General features: G+C 39.9%; 1 protein-coding gene across 1 annotated transcript; it reads right to left on the bottom strand.

Moving 5' to 3' along the window:
* Positions 1 to 5,742: 5,742 nt before the first annotated feature.
* LOC116396028 (tripartite motif-containing protein 35-like) lies at positions 5,743 to 8,550 on the bottom strand. Its single transcript, XM_031870377.1, has 6 exons — positions 7,911 to 8,550; positions 7,670 to 7,765; positions 7,358 to 7,588; positions 7,233 to 7,255; positions 6,884 to 7,002; positions 5,743 to 6,700 (listed from the first exon to the last, which is right to left on the bottom strand). Exons 1-6 carry the CDS (start codon positions 8,313 to 8,315, stop codon positions 6,171 to 6,173), a joined length of 1,404 nt encoding a protein of 467 aa, XP_031726237.1. The 5' UTR covers positions 8,316 to 8,550; the 3' UTR covers positions 5,743 to 6,170.
* Positions 8,551 to 16,148: the final 7,598 nt, after the last annotated feature.

The raw sequence follows: 16,148 nt of genomic DNA, 5'->3' as shown, positions 1-16,148 counted from the left end.
AAGAACAAAAGCATGATGTGTCAACTACAAAACAGGAACCGATGAGAAAATACATGACTTCTAGACCTGGAAAACAGAGTGTCCTACATCACCAACACTAGGTTGGTATTAGGTTGAGTTCAGACTGTGTTTACTGATTCCATTTATTCTGATAAGGTGATGACCTTTTTGCTTGAATCACGAGCCTAAGAATCGTTTAATTGTAAAGGTGACCAACATACTTAATTGTATAAATGTATTTATTTTGAAATAGTTTCAAGAAAACTGAAAGGAACAGTGTGTAGCATTAATGAATATTTATCTTGCTCCATGTCTTCTGCATGTGTACGTCGGACACTTTTTATATAAAATGATATAGGTTTCTTTGAAAACATTGAATAGCCTACATCCTTTGATAATATATATATTTTGGATTTGAATGGAAATGCTGCTTTGAGACAATGTTGAGTTCGCCTTGATATTGTAGGCTGAACACAGGAGCAGCTGCTGGATGTGACTAAACAGATGGTACAGGTACGATACTGACACAAACACACAGATCCACTCGCCTGATGTGATGCATTACGTATGCACACCCAAGATATGAATGAACAAGGATGAGATTTAATGGCTGTTTTACATACCCATTATCCGACTCTCCATCCTCTCCCAAAGCCTTCTTCCCTCTCCATCTCCATCTCCCCTCGCACCACCAGCTCCATTCAGCCCGAGCTTGTTGTTTGAATGAGAGGAGCGGACCACCCTGGGGAGAAATGGGGGGGGGGGATCACATTACCTCCAAAAATGTAGAGGGCCTACAAAAAGGCCATGAGACATCAGGGTGAGGGAGAGAGGGCAGCAGAGAGGGGGAGAAATAGGAGAGCACATGAAAGAGTGCATTAGTGAGGGGGGAGGGAGAGATTGATTGGGATGGAGAGATGAGGGAATGATAGAGAGGTGGAGGTGAGAGAAAGAAGGGGTGGAATGGGGCGCATCACTTTCTTTCGATTGTAATGATGTGGCGATACTGAAATAAAGAAGTGTTGTGTAAATTTTGTGTTTATACTTAATGTTTTTGTGTAAATAATTCACATTGGAAATTACAGTTTCATACAATCCGAGTCTGAATTTTGGTTACAATTTCACTCAGTAGTGATTATATTACTTGAGATCTAGGTGTGTGGACTCCTAAATACATTGAATAAAAACCATAATGGTGACATAATGAAAAAATGTTTTTAATAAATATAATATATGACGCAATCACCACCATTTAAATTGGTTCCCTATAAGCCTCGCTTTCACTTTGCAAATCGTTCTGCCGCTGGGTCGCGAACAATGAAGCCAGGACCAAAGAAAGTCTCAGGTTCTGGCTGCTAGCATTAGCATTAGCCACGTGGTTAACACTAGCCAGCTAATGTTAATGCTAATGCTAGTGGCCAAAAACAAACATCTAGGATTTATTGTCAATTTGATAATCTAAACAAAGAACCCATTTTCTCACAGCGGCCTTTCTGAAATGATCAGTGGCATAAAAACATTCTGTTGTATTCGATCAGGTTGTCTTTGTGACAGCGGCCCTAATAATTATACCACATTGCTCATACATTAGCAAACTGATGATGATGATGATGATGATGATTATGACACTGGCTTTTGTTTCATACATCATAATCATACTATATTTAGAATTGTTGGCAGTAAATTAGTTTTCTCTTATAGTGCACCATTCAGTTCTGTAGTTGGTCTAATTTCCGTTCTCTTTTAGTTACCAGAGCTGAGGGTGCTGCTGCTGGGTGCTGCTGCTGGAAGGACATCTTGAAAGGCCAAAAAAGCAAAAGATGCACCCACAAAAACAGAGCTCTTAAATGCAGGAAGTGGCCAATCAGAATATACCAAGTGCTCCCCACATCATGGGGGGGGGGGGGGGGGGGGGGGGATTGCAATTTCTAGTTTGGAGATTTTGTTTATTTCTTAAGACTGTATTTAAGACTAAGTCCTGTTTTGTTTTATTTGCAGTTTATTTGTTTAGAAAGTTGGTATTGCAGTTGGTGGTGATGATGCTCCATGGGTCAGTTTTGTCTTCGAGTATACGCTAAAAATAAAAGTTTTAAATCTTTCTGAAAATCCACCTGTGACTCCTCATGCTTCCTGCCTCACCCACAGGCCCAAACTCTTCAACCCCCGTCTCCAGGGGCGAAGGTCTACACTTTGTACGACAACTATCCAGAGTTTTTTAATGAATTGGGCTAAAAAATTGGTTTGTTTAAAACCTGATGGATTGTCAGACAAACTTACTTATTGCTCTCAGATCTCTGCATTTACTTTTGTGAGCACAATGTTGTCATAGCGGATATAAATGACCAAAACTATGAAAATAAATAGGTTTTAATTAAATGTTCCTTTAACTCCTGCGAACCGCTTATCACACTGATCGCTATCTAGAGTATCTATTCAAGTTAATGTATACCTGTTGATTCAGCAAGACAGACATATATTATTAATGTGTTAACTATCCTGTATGACTCAGCAACATAATTGTGGACGTGAAACAGTAGCTGAATGGAGGCTGGTAATGGATGAGGTGGATATATGAGGTAAAGGCCTTCTTCTCATTGACGTTGCAAGTCAAAAGGTAGTGATTCACACACATAAGGTCATTGCCACATGACATGATTCACCTTCTTATCTCTCACAGAAGTAAATGCATCCTTTACTGAGGCTGCAATTTCTAAGGAAGGTCCTTAGGAGGCGCTGTGAGTCAGGGCTTTGGGACTTATCTGCAGTCTAGCTCTTCCTATCGCCTTCATTGACATTTAATGATAATTATAACTTGGGTCACACCAGGGACAGGGACAGACACACACACACACACACACACACACACTGCCTGGTTAAAAACATGAAGACATTAGCAGTAACTTGATGCTGAGTGAGTATTGATCTACTCTCGGGGGGCTTAGAGAGTGAGAGAACACTAGACAGCACTTTATAACAGCACTTGACCATCTAGGCTGGCCAATGCAAGTGTGTGTGTGTGTGTGTGTGTGTGTGTGTGTTAGAGAGAGGGAGATGGAGCTTTAACAAAGCACTTTGTTATGTAGAGATATTTTGTAGAACACAAGAATAGGATCTTAACTGTCAGACCTGTGTTTTTGAAATCCAGCCTCCTTTTACTCAAATTTCAACCTTGCACTTCATTCATTACTAAAAACCAAACTTCATTTTCCTTGCTTCCTTTCCTCCTTCCTTCCTTCCTTCCTTCCGCCCTTTACCATCTCTCCCGATATCCTCCTGTGAGGTCCTGACTGACACATTCAATCTGTATCTATAACATTGTACAGACCAGACCCAGTAGTAATCAGGCCTAGCGTGCGTGTGTGTCTGGTGTGTGTGTGTGAGACCGGTAGGGATTTCATGATTATGATTGCTGAGGACACGTGCTGCTCAAATTCTTCAATGATTGCCTCCAAACGAAACATAAATGCCAAACAAAACAATAAACCCTTCGAGAGAGAGAGAAATGACAACATCATATACTTGGAGACTTTTTCTTGAAGATATCCAGACCACAAAAACATGAGCAAAAACTGACCAAAAGGGACCTGAAAACAAGGAGCAGATGGAAAAACATCCACATAAATGTGCACACGTGAGTTTCCATGTGTGTGTTCTTGAATCTATACTTTGCATTATACACTGCATTTATTTAGACAGTAATTGTGGCGTCCTCGTACGGCATGTCTTGCTCATATTTGATTACATTTTATGCTTGCTTCAGCATTGTGTAACAGTTATTCTCTCTCCGGTCCGCCATCTATATTTGCGAATCTTTCCTGAACACACACACACACACACACACTCTGTCTTCTCCTCAAAAGCCAAGTCAAACGAAATAGTTATTGAGTGTCTTCTGTCTCAAACCTTCAGGCCTTTGACACATCTCTCTCTCTGTCTCTCTTGTATTCTTTCTATTTGTCTCTTAACTTGACATCTGCTTACTGTTTTGGCCCCAGTTCAGAGCCATGTTGTCCCTCTGATCACCAGGAGATGGGCCGCCTTGGATCTCTCCATCATCCCGTTTCATTCTTTTTCATCGACTTTATCTCTCACACGTATGATTTATAAGTAGAACGCTCACATACAGTACACACACACACACACACACATACACACAAATACCTTTGATTTGCCTTTTAGTTTAGTTAAAATCACTGTTGTTAAATGTGATAGATTCTCTTCATAATGTTTTGGGACAAAAGTACTTTCCACCCGGTTACAAAAACAATGGCCAGCACTTTGAAATCCCCCAGATTAATGTGTTTATTTCATCTGATTAGGAGAAACACGGGACTTTCAGTAAAATAACATCTGACGTATTCTGCTCAGTGGCTCCTTGGTGCTCTCTGGTAAACATCGAATGATTGATCGTTCAAATGGGATTTTGAGAAAGAAAGAAAAAAGTTGGCTACGCTGGATTGCTGCCATTCCTTTGAACTGGAGTAATGGTTTATACAGAAATGATGATTTGTAGAGAGAAAAGTATTTAAAAAAATAAAAATGCAAATTTTTTATTCGAAATGTGAAATCTGACAGAAAATTGAACCCTATAAAGATGCCTACTTATAAAATGATGGATTGATGCCAAGTCGCCAAATTCCCCCACAGTCTTGAATTAAATTTGGAATAAAAGTATGAAAACATCTTCGTGTCCAATACTGAAATTAAAACTTGAAAAGTACACTTTGCCTGATTAAATTCACAGATGAGTAATCACTCCGGCTGACACTCTTTCTCTATAGCTTTTTCTAATTCGAATGAAATTCATCTTAGGTAATCGGGGCAAATGTTGTGTCAGTCAGCTCTTGATCTTCAACCTTCATTAGCTGAGAGAAGAGACTCAGAAACACTGATCATGTAAAACATGCAGAGGAATACAAATTGGACAAGAGACACTCTTTCGTTCTTTTCTCGCTCTATTTCCTCTTTTACCTCAGTGTGTTTTCTTCTCTCAATGCTTTTTTTTCTCTTTTAATTTGGCCCCTCTGTTTGTTTTTCTTCATTCTTTCATTAGTTGAAAAAACATAGCAGGCATTCCAGCTGTAATACCATTGAGATTCAGTATCAGTGTGGGGATTCAGACTCATGTGTGTGAGTGTGTCAGAGAGAGAATGATTCATCTCTCTGCTATGCGTGCATGCTCTGGAGATTCCTAATGACGACGTTGAGACTGGCTGAGAGCTGCATATTTGTTTATTTGTTTGTTTTTTCAACCTCAAGGCTTTTTCTTAAGAACAATCAAAAGAGCCACGTTACTGTAGACACCCTGCGTGATCGGCAATTGCACCAGACCAGATGCTGTAGAGCTAAGTTTGACTATTTTATTCATTGCCCAACAGCTGGCATGTACATAAGAGCTCTTGAAGTAATTACTTGAAATACATTTGACTTGATATTGAAGCACGTACAAGCTAAGTTTTGTTTATATAGCCCCAAATCACAGATTTTACCCAAAAAAAAAAAAAAATCTGTAAATGAACCTTACACCCTCAGTTCAGATAAGAACTCCCCCACAACAGGGAAACATATTGGAACTCTGGAACTCTCTCCCCAAACATATCCGAGACTGCACTGACCTTTCCACATTCAAATCTCAAATCAAAACCCACCTGTTCAAAATTGCTTTTAATGTGTGACCGATATTGTGTATTTTATGTTTTTAGTGTATTGCTTTTATATATAATGATTTTAATTTAAAGTGTCTTTGAGTACTCTGAAAAGCGCTATATAAATAAAATGTATTATTATTATTATTATATTGAAAACAGGAACATTGTCTTAATCTGATAACATATTTACATGATTCAACTCTAATAGTCTGTTGCATTCGCCTTTTGTCCCTAGTATGGGTTAATGCCAGATTAAAACACTTCTGCATTGGCTTTATTTTACAAAATGTGCGGTTGCCGCCTGATAAAATCACTGCAGTGCCGCTTTAAGGCGGACTAAACCAAATTGGAACCAGGAAAACCATCTGTGATGATTGATAACAATTACTGTTCACGTTTCTTTGGTTGACCACATAACATGTGAAGAAGATACAGAGATAGACAAAGTTTATTAGTATACTGAAATCAGAGTCATATTGTTAACGCTTAAGGTCCCAAAATAAGGCCTCATCTTGTTGTTAGTCATGTAATGCTGAACGTTGGTCTGGGTTTTCTTATCCTCACTGAAAATTCAGCTGGAAGGAGTTTTGCATTCGCACCGAAATACGGAAATACAGTTTCTTTGAAAGTGTATTTGATGGTGTGTGCGAGTGTTTTCCTGTCGAGATCAAAAAATGATATTATTCCTTTGTCATAATCGAGCTGCACGCTGACCTTTTGGGGAAGTGGATCTTCGGATACAATACCATCAGCTTTCTGATAATGACGTCCACAAAGGAATGGAGTACAACAACACGAGAAGATGCCCCAGACCTTTTCAGAGAGTAGATCCTTGCTTCTAGCAGCAACACCAACTGTCCAATAACCTCCCACCTCCACCTCCCAGCTGTGTTTTCCAGAGCTAAAGCCTTCAGAGCCAAGAATGACATCTCTGCAGTGTCTTTCTGGGTTTTCAGGAAGCGGCTGGTCCTTGCTGCTTTCTGTTGAACGGGTCATGTGTTCTGATATGATCAATAGTGAGCCGCTAGTGTTGGGGTCCAGAGTCACAGGACCTTCAGAGAAAATATAGAAACAAAAGGGAACATTTGGTCAGATGTTTATTAAAATAAAAGGTAAAAGTTTAACTTAAGGCATTAAGAGAACAGCCTGGTGTTTATTTGGTGATACATTTCATTGGTCACCTGTACATGATACTGCAGATTAAAATGTAAACATATGGCAGAAACACTTCTTACTGTATTGGATTATGTCCTTCATCTTCTTCCAGACTGTGAACAGCAGGTTCCCCACATGTTTGGCCTCATCGATCAGGGCTCCTGATGGAGTCTCTGGGTCTGGTAGGTTGCATTGGGATCTGAAGGAATATTAAGCAGCCACCAAATACCAGTCAAATATTTTGAAATACCCCACATTGGTTGTCTTTTTATTTGGTGCATTTTCTCTGGCTAAATCATCAGTGACCCCTCTAGTAATTTGACATGTCAGTGGCAGAGTGCATCATTCCCACATAATGTCCCTACCTCCCATCAGCCCTGACTGTCACTCAGCTGTACTTTGATAGATAGTGTTCAGGAAACAACTTACCGCTCCATGGTGGATTTGACATTCTGTCAAATAAAGAGAAAACAGAATAACAAATCAATACCTATACATTTCTTTAAATATTCAATATTTAGATTAGAATATGAATTCACACAGGTAACCAGTACCATCATAAATGAAATGTCCTCAGCTTTCATCTCAGTCTCTATGGCTTTGATTTTGTCTGTGAGGGAGGAGATCTCTGCAGTCAAATTCACAATCCTGATGGCCATTGCTACACTCTTGAACTTTGCCTCCTTCCTCACTGCATCCATCCTAGCAGCCTCCTCTGCCTGCAGGAACTGGTAGAGCTTCTGAAACTCCTCTTTGATTGTCTTCTCAGTCTGCTGAGCCTGCAGCTGAGGAGGAGAAACACATTGTTTTTACGAAGGTAGCACATGTTGCTTTTTGCCGATATAACCATAATGCCTGAGACTTACCTTGATGTGGCCGGCAATTTTGTCACACTTGGATTTTTGTGCTTTAAATTTCCCCAGTTTGGTTTTTAAATGCATCATCTTAAGCTTGAGTGGGGCCTATAGAAATTAAAGGTGTATAAATTAAATGCAGAGTAAACAGTGGATTAGCAACACATTTGCCTGCATTGTGCAATATAAAGAATTATAAAAACTACTAAAGACATTTATCGGTGTTTTCATTAAACTATACATATCTGCTTACCTTACAGGGTTTGACTGCTTCGTCGATGGGGACGATGTTGTGTTTCTTGTGTTTTTGTGCATCCCTACAAATCACACAGATGAGCTGTCGATCGTCCTGACAGAAGAGCTTGAGTTTCTCACCATGCAGTCTGCAGATCTCCGTAGATCTTGAGTTAGCACTCTGAATCTTCTCCCGCCTCAAGGCCTCAGAAACGTCTCTCAGTGCCAGATTACGTGTAGGCTGAGCCATTGGAAACATTTGCTTACAGACCGGGCACGTCTGTTGTCCACTCTGTCTCCACCACTCCTGAAGACAGTGCTTACAGAAGCTGTGACCGCACAACAAGACAACAGGATCCTTAAATATATCGCAGCACACAGGGCAGGTATAATCCATTTCTGACGGCGATGCGTTAGCAGCCATTCTGTTGATGTCTCACGTGGCTGTCAGACTACTTTCGCTTTCACAGATTCACTGGTATTTGCTCGGCCAGTGCTCAGGTTCGGTACTTTTAGGTCAAAAAAAACAAAAACACTCATAAACCCCTTGTTACATAAAACGCGTCCTATTCCCTTCCTCATTTGTTTTGTTTTCAAATACAGAAGCAGCTTTAGGCGCTAACCTCCCGACTCTTCTTCCTGACTTCTTTGCAAAATAGGAGGAGTTAAAGTTTTCGTTTTTTTGAAAAATCTCTTGCAGTTCCGTCCTGCCCTGTGCACGTTAGAAACACCCTCATCCGGGTGATGAAGAAGAGAGAAGAGTAACATTAAGCTAGAAACTGCAAGACAAATCAGATGAAGGTCACTCTTTGTGTAGGTGTGATCATCTAATGAGTAATACACTGCTCCGACTTTGGTGAAAAATGACTTCTATCAATTGTGATAATATATATAACATAACATCATTTAATCTAAAATAAGAACTTCACAAAACATGTGAGATCTAGGGTTGAAGACTTTTAAAATGATTATAAAATATATCAGGTTTCCCAGGATTCCACAGGTGTGGAGAGGGTGTCTTTGTTTGATAGGTACATACAGGATACATATGTCTTTATGACCACATGCGAAAAAACCCTGCATCCAGCTGGTATTTTTCCCCAAACGAGACCCAATTTTATCAAGAATTCCTGTGAAACACTTGGATCTTAGCTGGTATTCAACATTTACAAGATACCTCATCAATACTCAGTGGTGGGAGTAGATGGTGGCAATAACATCAGACAACGCAGCATGGTGAACCGTTCACAAGTTCAGTTTACAATCTTGAAGACAGCATTGAGTGCAAGGCTATTTTTAGTTGCAGGATCTAATATCAGCTGTTTCTGGGGTGATAACTAATGCAAAGAGATTTGCTCACATGTACAAAACACTCACATTTTATAATTTATAATGGCAGTTCTCTCCCTCTTTCTCTCTCTCTCTCTCTTTATCTCATATGCACACACATAAGCTGCACACATTGAACTCACAGCAGTAAAAATCACACATGATTTGACCCCTGACCACTGCAGCAACAGCTATCAAAGTCTAACTGTTTTAACATGACAGCACACCATGTGATCAGCTGATCTCTCTCTCTCTCTGTCTCTGTCTCTCTCTCTCTCTCTCTCTCTCTCTCTCTCTCTCTCTCTCTCCCTTTGTGATACAAACTTCAAAGAGAAGACTTAATAAATCCATGCACACAGTTACATTTTTGTCCTACTTGAGTATTCAGATCCTATAAGTACAAGTATTAACACTATAATGTAAAAATACTCAGTAAAAAGTACTTAAAGTATATAAAGTAAAAGTATCCAATTCATAAAAATGCCATCAGATTTTTATTACTCATGCATTGATGGAAATTATGGATTTTTACTGCTGTAGGTCAATCTTAACTATTTAATATCTGTAACTAATGATTATTTTAATTACGGATTAATCTGCTGATGATTTCTTCCATTATGGTTTGTTTGGTTTGTAAAAATTTGGAAAATTGGTAGAAATGCCGTCCCAATTGCCAAGTCCAAAGTACTTCATAATGTTTGTTTTGTCCAACCAACAGTCCAAACCTCAATATTTTTGTAAAAATGAATCAAAATAATAAAAAAGAAGAGCAGCAAATCCTCACATTTGTGAAAATGGAACAATGAAATGCTTTTGCATGAAAAATAACAGCAATCAATAAAATAGGTGCCAATACAATTTCCATCCATTGATTAATTGACCAGTGGTTTCAACTGTACCTTTTCAGATATTATGTCTTAATTTATAAAGTAACTAAAACTGCCAAATAATTGCAATGAAAGAAAACCTATAGGCTACAATATTCCCCTCAGAAATGTAGTAGAGTAGAAGTATAAAAAGATACTCATGTAAGATACTTCTATTTATATTTAAGTACAGTACTTGAGTAAATCTACTTAGTTACATTCCACCGCTGCTTAACAGTATGAGCAGTTACATAACTTTGTGCTCTCCTACAGACTTTTCCCACTTACCTTTCATATGCTGGTGTAATTATTATTAGGGCTGAGGATAGGGGTGTGGGGGTGGATTCATGTGAGACTGTTCCTATAGTTAAATATTATGTCCATAACCATAAAACATTCAATCCACATAAAGCCAAATGTTCTGGATCTGGCCACAGTAGCCTCCCGAGGGTGGTGCAGTAAAACGCCATTAGGTGGAGGGAGCTGGAAGAAATACTGGACAGCGGCTGGGACCGAATGAAAGCCAGAGGACAGCTGATGGTAAACTAATTTCCTTGGCCTGATACCCCCCGAAACCCCCCAAAGAAAAACCCACACACATGCAGTACTTGTTGTGTTCACACACAGACACACGGTGTACACATCTATGTGGGACGTACTGTACTGTATCATGCTTCCACTCGAGTGAGGAGTCTCCGAGGAAGCTAAATGTGGGACAAAATCACACTCTCTCTCTCCCTCCCTCTTTCCATCTCTTCCCTCAACTGCTCTCACACACTTGATCACCATCTCGGCGAGTAAAGCATATGCTCCATCATTTGCCATGAGGGACAAAAAAGACTGGGAAGGAATTCAGCGAGACATTGTAGCACTTCTCTGCAGACTCTTGGAGAGAAGTGCTGCATTGGTGTGCGTTAACAGCATTCAGCTGCACAGCTTTCCTATCTGAGAAACACTATACAAGTCTAAATCTGGGCTCGATATTCAATACACACTACTTCAGATGAGGAGAAGAAAACATCAGTCATGTTCTTTACGTGATAAATAGCTCTGATTATGTCTGAAAGGCTTTGCGTGTTAATGCCAGATATCTTTTTGTTAAAGCGTATGTCAAGCTTTTAAATGTTAAATGTCTTCATTTGAAATCGAAAGAACTTTTCCTGCCACATGACGGTTGGAAGCACCTGAGACTGAAATCCACTGTCTGCCCATCTGATTCCTTATTTTATATGTTTCTGAAGAATAAACAAATATTTTGCAATGATGATGGGAGGCCATAAAGAAACCTAAAACATGGAGAAAAAGCCTAATTAGTATGTTGCTTTAGCTGTCTTTTACTAATATATCATGTTTGGCTCTTTCTGTTGCCGGACAGTCAGCGAAAAAAAGTTGCAAGTGTAACTAGAGCGGCAGCTCCTCGGCAGGACGTTACAGGAATTTACGATGTGTTAAATGTTTCCTTTGTTCCTCCCTGTGGCAGCTCGCTCTGCCAATTAAGCAAGGCAGCGTTCTGCAATGAGCTCATTATTCCTCTCTCTCTATCTCTCACATCATTTTAATGCAGAATTAATTATATATATATATATATATATATCCAATAGTAAGTCATGTCATATGCAAATCAACACTGTTTTAACATGGTCATAAAAATAACCCTTGCACCTGCATAGGTCAGAAACATGAGTAGTAATGTAGCATGCATTCGACTCGTGCACCTACCTTCTTAATTAACAGGATAGATTATTTAAACACCGCTTTTGTGTTTCTTTTGATAATGTGATAAAATATGAAACCCAACTGTGGCACTTTGCCAAAGTCTAAAATTCTGTGCACTGCGCCCCTGAAATAAACCCCATGCACCATTCCATTTGGCAAACCAATTTGGGATGGAGGGTGGGGGCAGGAAAGGGAGAGGTATAGGTTAGCTGTAGTAATAATCGTAAATCACCTCTGAAATGCTGCCATGTCACATGCCAGACTGCGCCACTAATGACCAGGCCCATCTTTCACCGGGTATTTTTATCTGTGTGCCCTGACACTCGACTTCTGGAAGCGTCCTCTCGTTTTACGTCGTCAGCACCTCGGCCCGGCCTGAGCACAAGTTCTTAACATATCTATAAATACCAGCCAGCTAAATGGTATTTTCTCTCACCCACCCCCTGCTTGGCAAGAACCAGGAGTTCTGTGACTTGGCAAAGGGACCCGCAGTCCTACGCCACTAAACATCTTGGGGCTTAGCCCCCCACCCCAGAGTCACCCTCCAGAGAACAGCTGGCTGAAGAAATAGATCCATCTGCCACTGCCTTCAAATTCCAAAGTGGTTTCAGTTTAATTGAACTAGTTGAAATTGATTTCCGCAAGATTTAATAAAAAGCAGTGAAACTGCGGCAGATGGATTCAGTTTAAGACCACCTGTAGGATTAATTGCTGACACTGCAAGTGTAGGTAAAGCATCAACGTGGATTAGCGCTTGTTGACTCATGTACAGTATTTACGCACCAGAAACGCACAAACACCTGCACATGCTTCCTTTGTGCAGAATGTTCTGCCAAGTTTTTTAAGCTTGCTGACATGTGGCACAAGAGACTTTAGGTCAGCGTCAGCTTCCTGCTATTTCGGGATCTGTCACAGCTTGAGGTTTTAATTTATTCTGCCAGAATGTGTCAATCACTGAGCAGCAAGGTTCAGGCCTGAGTCTGCTGCCGGAAGGAGAGGGGGTCGGCACAGCGGGTAGAAGTCAAACAGGACTAGAAACCAACTGACACTGTGACGGAAAATAACTGTGCTGGAAATTCCCCAAACCTTCCCGTCATAACAATGCCCATTAAGTTTATTTGTCACATATTTTTGTTGCACAATCATTTTCAGATTATTTTCCGCATGTTTGCCGTCTGCACTGAACAGCCAGAAAACATTGCTATCAATGGGGTGGGAAGCCAGTGAGGGATCATATCCTTTTAGGTGCACTAGTGACGCTTATTGGTTGGTTGGGGCATTTGCAGGAAACGTTACCAGAGCAGCGGCTTCGGTCGTCTCCGTGTCTGTGCAATGTTCGTGCAATGAGGCCCAATGAGTCGCGGAAGTGGCAGACATCTGCAGCCCTACGAATAAACCAACTCCAAATATTCCTGGTAAAATAAAAGATACAAAAATACAAAAATAAGTTCATTTTAACATCATTTAACTTTATGGAACAATTCCAGACAAGCATCAAGGGCCATTTTACCTGACTGGTTTGATGAAGACTGTCTCAGTGACAATGAATACAGTAATTGTTATTCTCTCTCTCTATCTTAGAGTTGCCAGTTTGCCTTGCCAGTGCCTGTCCACAGGCCATGCCAAAGGTTTGAATTTGACCCTCCCAATGCAGTGCCAAAACACACACACACACACGTCAGTCACCGTGTGATGTCATGCCCACATACGCATGGCATCATATCGTTGTTTGGGAGGAACCGATACCCTGTCTTTTGTCGCCTTCTATACCCAAAGACTACTTTTAATGTTTCATGGAAGCTGGTCTTGTTGTACTTGAACTGATTAAACATTCCCACGTTCTATTTAGGAACACAGAGCAGCAGTTGAAAGTGTCGTTTTAGTGGATCATTTTACTGCTTCTTATGTACGTAACACCCTGATTTTTATAAAATAATTTCATCATCTTTAAGTTGTACATCTTATATTGATTTTGACCTGTTTTTTTTTGCTCGATTAACTTTTATTATCACACCCGAAAGCAAGAAAAACGTACTTCCAATGTGGTGGGAAGCCAGAGAGGGACGTGTCTTTATCGCTGCACGAACTCGTCCTCTTCCAGAGAAACTTTAACACCACTATTCATTTCCGTTTGCACCCAACAGTCAGTGTTGGTTTGTTTTTCCAAGCATGACCTCAATCGATCCCGAACCTTGACCATATGTTTATCATTGTAACCACGACAACAAAGCTAACCTTAATGAAGTAGTGAAGTCATTGTCATCCAAACCAAAAATTCTCTCAACCTTTACAAATTACTCATTTCAACCCAAACCACAATGTCTCCCTTAACCAAGTGAGTTTTGTACCTTAACCAAACCTTAAACAGTGCTGCCACATCATAAAACTCTTTTACTTTTTAACTTGTGTTGCTTTTGGAAGGCACAGACATGTGATGCTGTCCTAGAGGTGTCAGGTCAGAAAACTCTTCCATGTGTCCGTCTAGAGGGCAGGGATAAATTACTTATTTTGTTGTTTGATTCAGCTCCCTGAATCGTCTTGTTCCCAATAACTGATGAGATAGAGGCCGCTAATGCATGTATGACATCAATACTGCATCCATGTTTTCCGGCAGCTGGGATAATCTCCAGCTACCAATTAAACAGACAAATGGAGAGAGAAAGTAAGAAAATGTATATCACAGCCTCCTTTTTTCCTCTGATCCCTGCGTTTTTCATTTTTGCTCTGCCAGTATGTCGGCAGCTTTCTCTTTCTGGGTCTGCCAGCCGATGTGTCAGCCAAGGCCACAAAGAGCAGAGCTCTTTTTTTGCAGTGATTGTGTGTTTGGTGCCAGGGAAACGTTGGCTCTTTTCATTCCACATAATATTACCAAGAAGCCATTTAAATCATATAAACAAATTGCATTTGTATGCATGTGACGGACACAACAGCAGGAGGAAGAGTCTAAGATGCATTTGCTTGTGTGTGTGCGTGGGTGTGCGTGTGTGTGTGCAAGATGTCGAAACCAACAATCAGGGATCTGTCAGAGACACTGTTGACATCATCATCCCAAATATATGACAGCATGGCAAAAGAGCGCTGATCCGAGGCCAGCGGGATCCAACAGTCACAGAATCCATAAGCCATAACAAACATTTCATTTTTCAAAATAAACTACACTCTGTGGCCAAACCTGTCATCTTTCCGGGACCACTGTGGAACAGCGCTGTCTGACTTTACTCTCACACAATTTATTTGAGCCATGTTTGTTACTTTGTTTTGTTCACCCAGCATGTCTTCAGGCTCTTATTGGCACGGTTGTACTGCATTTTCTTTATTCTAATGTAAACAGATTGAACCAGCATCATGTTTTTCCTCTGCATGTCGGTTTGACTCTGTACTTTTGCTGTCATGTCTGCTCTGATATGTACATTTTCAAATGGCTCTCTGTCAGGGGCCTGTTTCAAGTCATGGTTTTAAATGAGAAGCTGCATATGTCTGCACCCTCCACAGTACAGTAGACATGTAAAGAGTGTCCGCTGTGTTGAAGGGTCAGTGCACCCAAATTACAAAGTCTGACTGATTCTTACATTTGACCAGCCTTCATGTAAGTATCCTGTTGTTCATTAGGGAACTTGTCTTCTTTTGGTAGAGCTAAAAGAAAATACACAGCTAAGCACAAGCATCTTTAATTATATCTTCCAAAACTTAAACTAATTATTTGAAAGACGTTTTGCACAATGCATGGAGCCTTTTTTTTTTCAATTTACCAATACATTTCTAATCCAAAAATCTTCCAACTGCATGTGAAATGTATTTTAGTTCAACATATAACTTTGTTGTCTGTTGTTGGGGTGATGCACCAGTTCCGTCCCTCGGGGTCCAGTCTTGTCTTAAACTGAACATGTAATGAGTTCTTTGATTTTTGTTTTATCCTACATATATTTGTTGTTGTTTTTTTCTGTAGTGTACTGTTAAATATTGCCCCATGGATAATATATAAATAATAAAACAAAATAATAATACTAAATTGAATACCTTTAAGTAAATGCATAAACAATACGGTTCCTCCACTAGAATTATAGACTATTTATGGCATTTTGGAGAGGGTTTGTAAACAACATGAAGTTGACAATCAAACAGTTAGACAAAATAGTATGGCAGTAAGGAAGAAAAAAATTGATTGATTGCAATGCTTTTCTCATTGTTATTATTTTACGGAATAGATAAAAGTGTATAAATATATTGATGGATAGGTAGAGAGACAGATAGACGGACAAACAGTTAGATACAGTTAGATATAGATAGATAGATAGATAGATAGATAGATAGATAGATAGATAGATAGATAGATAGATAGATAGATA

Source organism: Anarrhichthys ocellatus, unplaced genomic scaffold, assembly GCF_004355925.1.
Source record: "Anarrhichthys ocellatus isolate YVR2014 unplaced genomic scaffold, GSC_Weel_1.0 scaffold52, whole genome shotgun sequence".
NCBI classification, from domain to species: domain Eukaryota; kingdom Metazoa; phylum Chordata; class Actinopteri; order Perciformes; family Anarhichadidae; genus Anarrhichthys; species Anarrhichthys ocellatus.
Note: the sequence above shows the minus strand (reverse complement) of the source record. Positions and strands in the feature narration are given on the sequence as shown.

Excerpts from the sequence above, each read along its gene's own strand:
- LOC116396028 (XM_031870377.1), bottom strand. The coding sequence starts at position 8,315 with ATGGCTGCTAACGCATCGCCGTCAGAAATGGATTATACCTGCCCTGTG. Across the intron at positions 7,766-7,910 it reads AAGCAGTCAAACCCTGTAAG|GCCCCACTCAAGCTTAAGAT; the intron begins GTAAGCAGATAT and ends TAATTTCTATAG. Across the intron at positions 7,256-7,357 it reads AGGACATTTCATTTATGATG|AATGTCAAATCCACCATGGA; the intron begins GTACTGGTTACC and ends TTTATTTGACAG.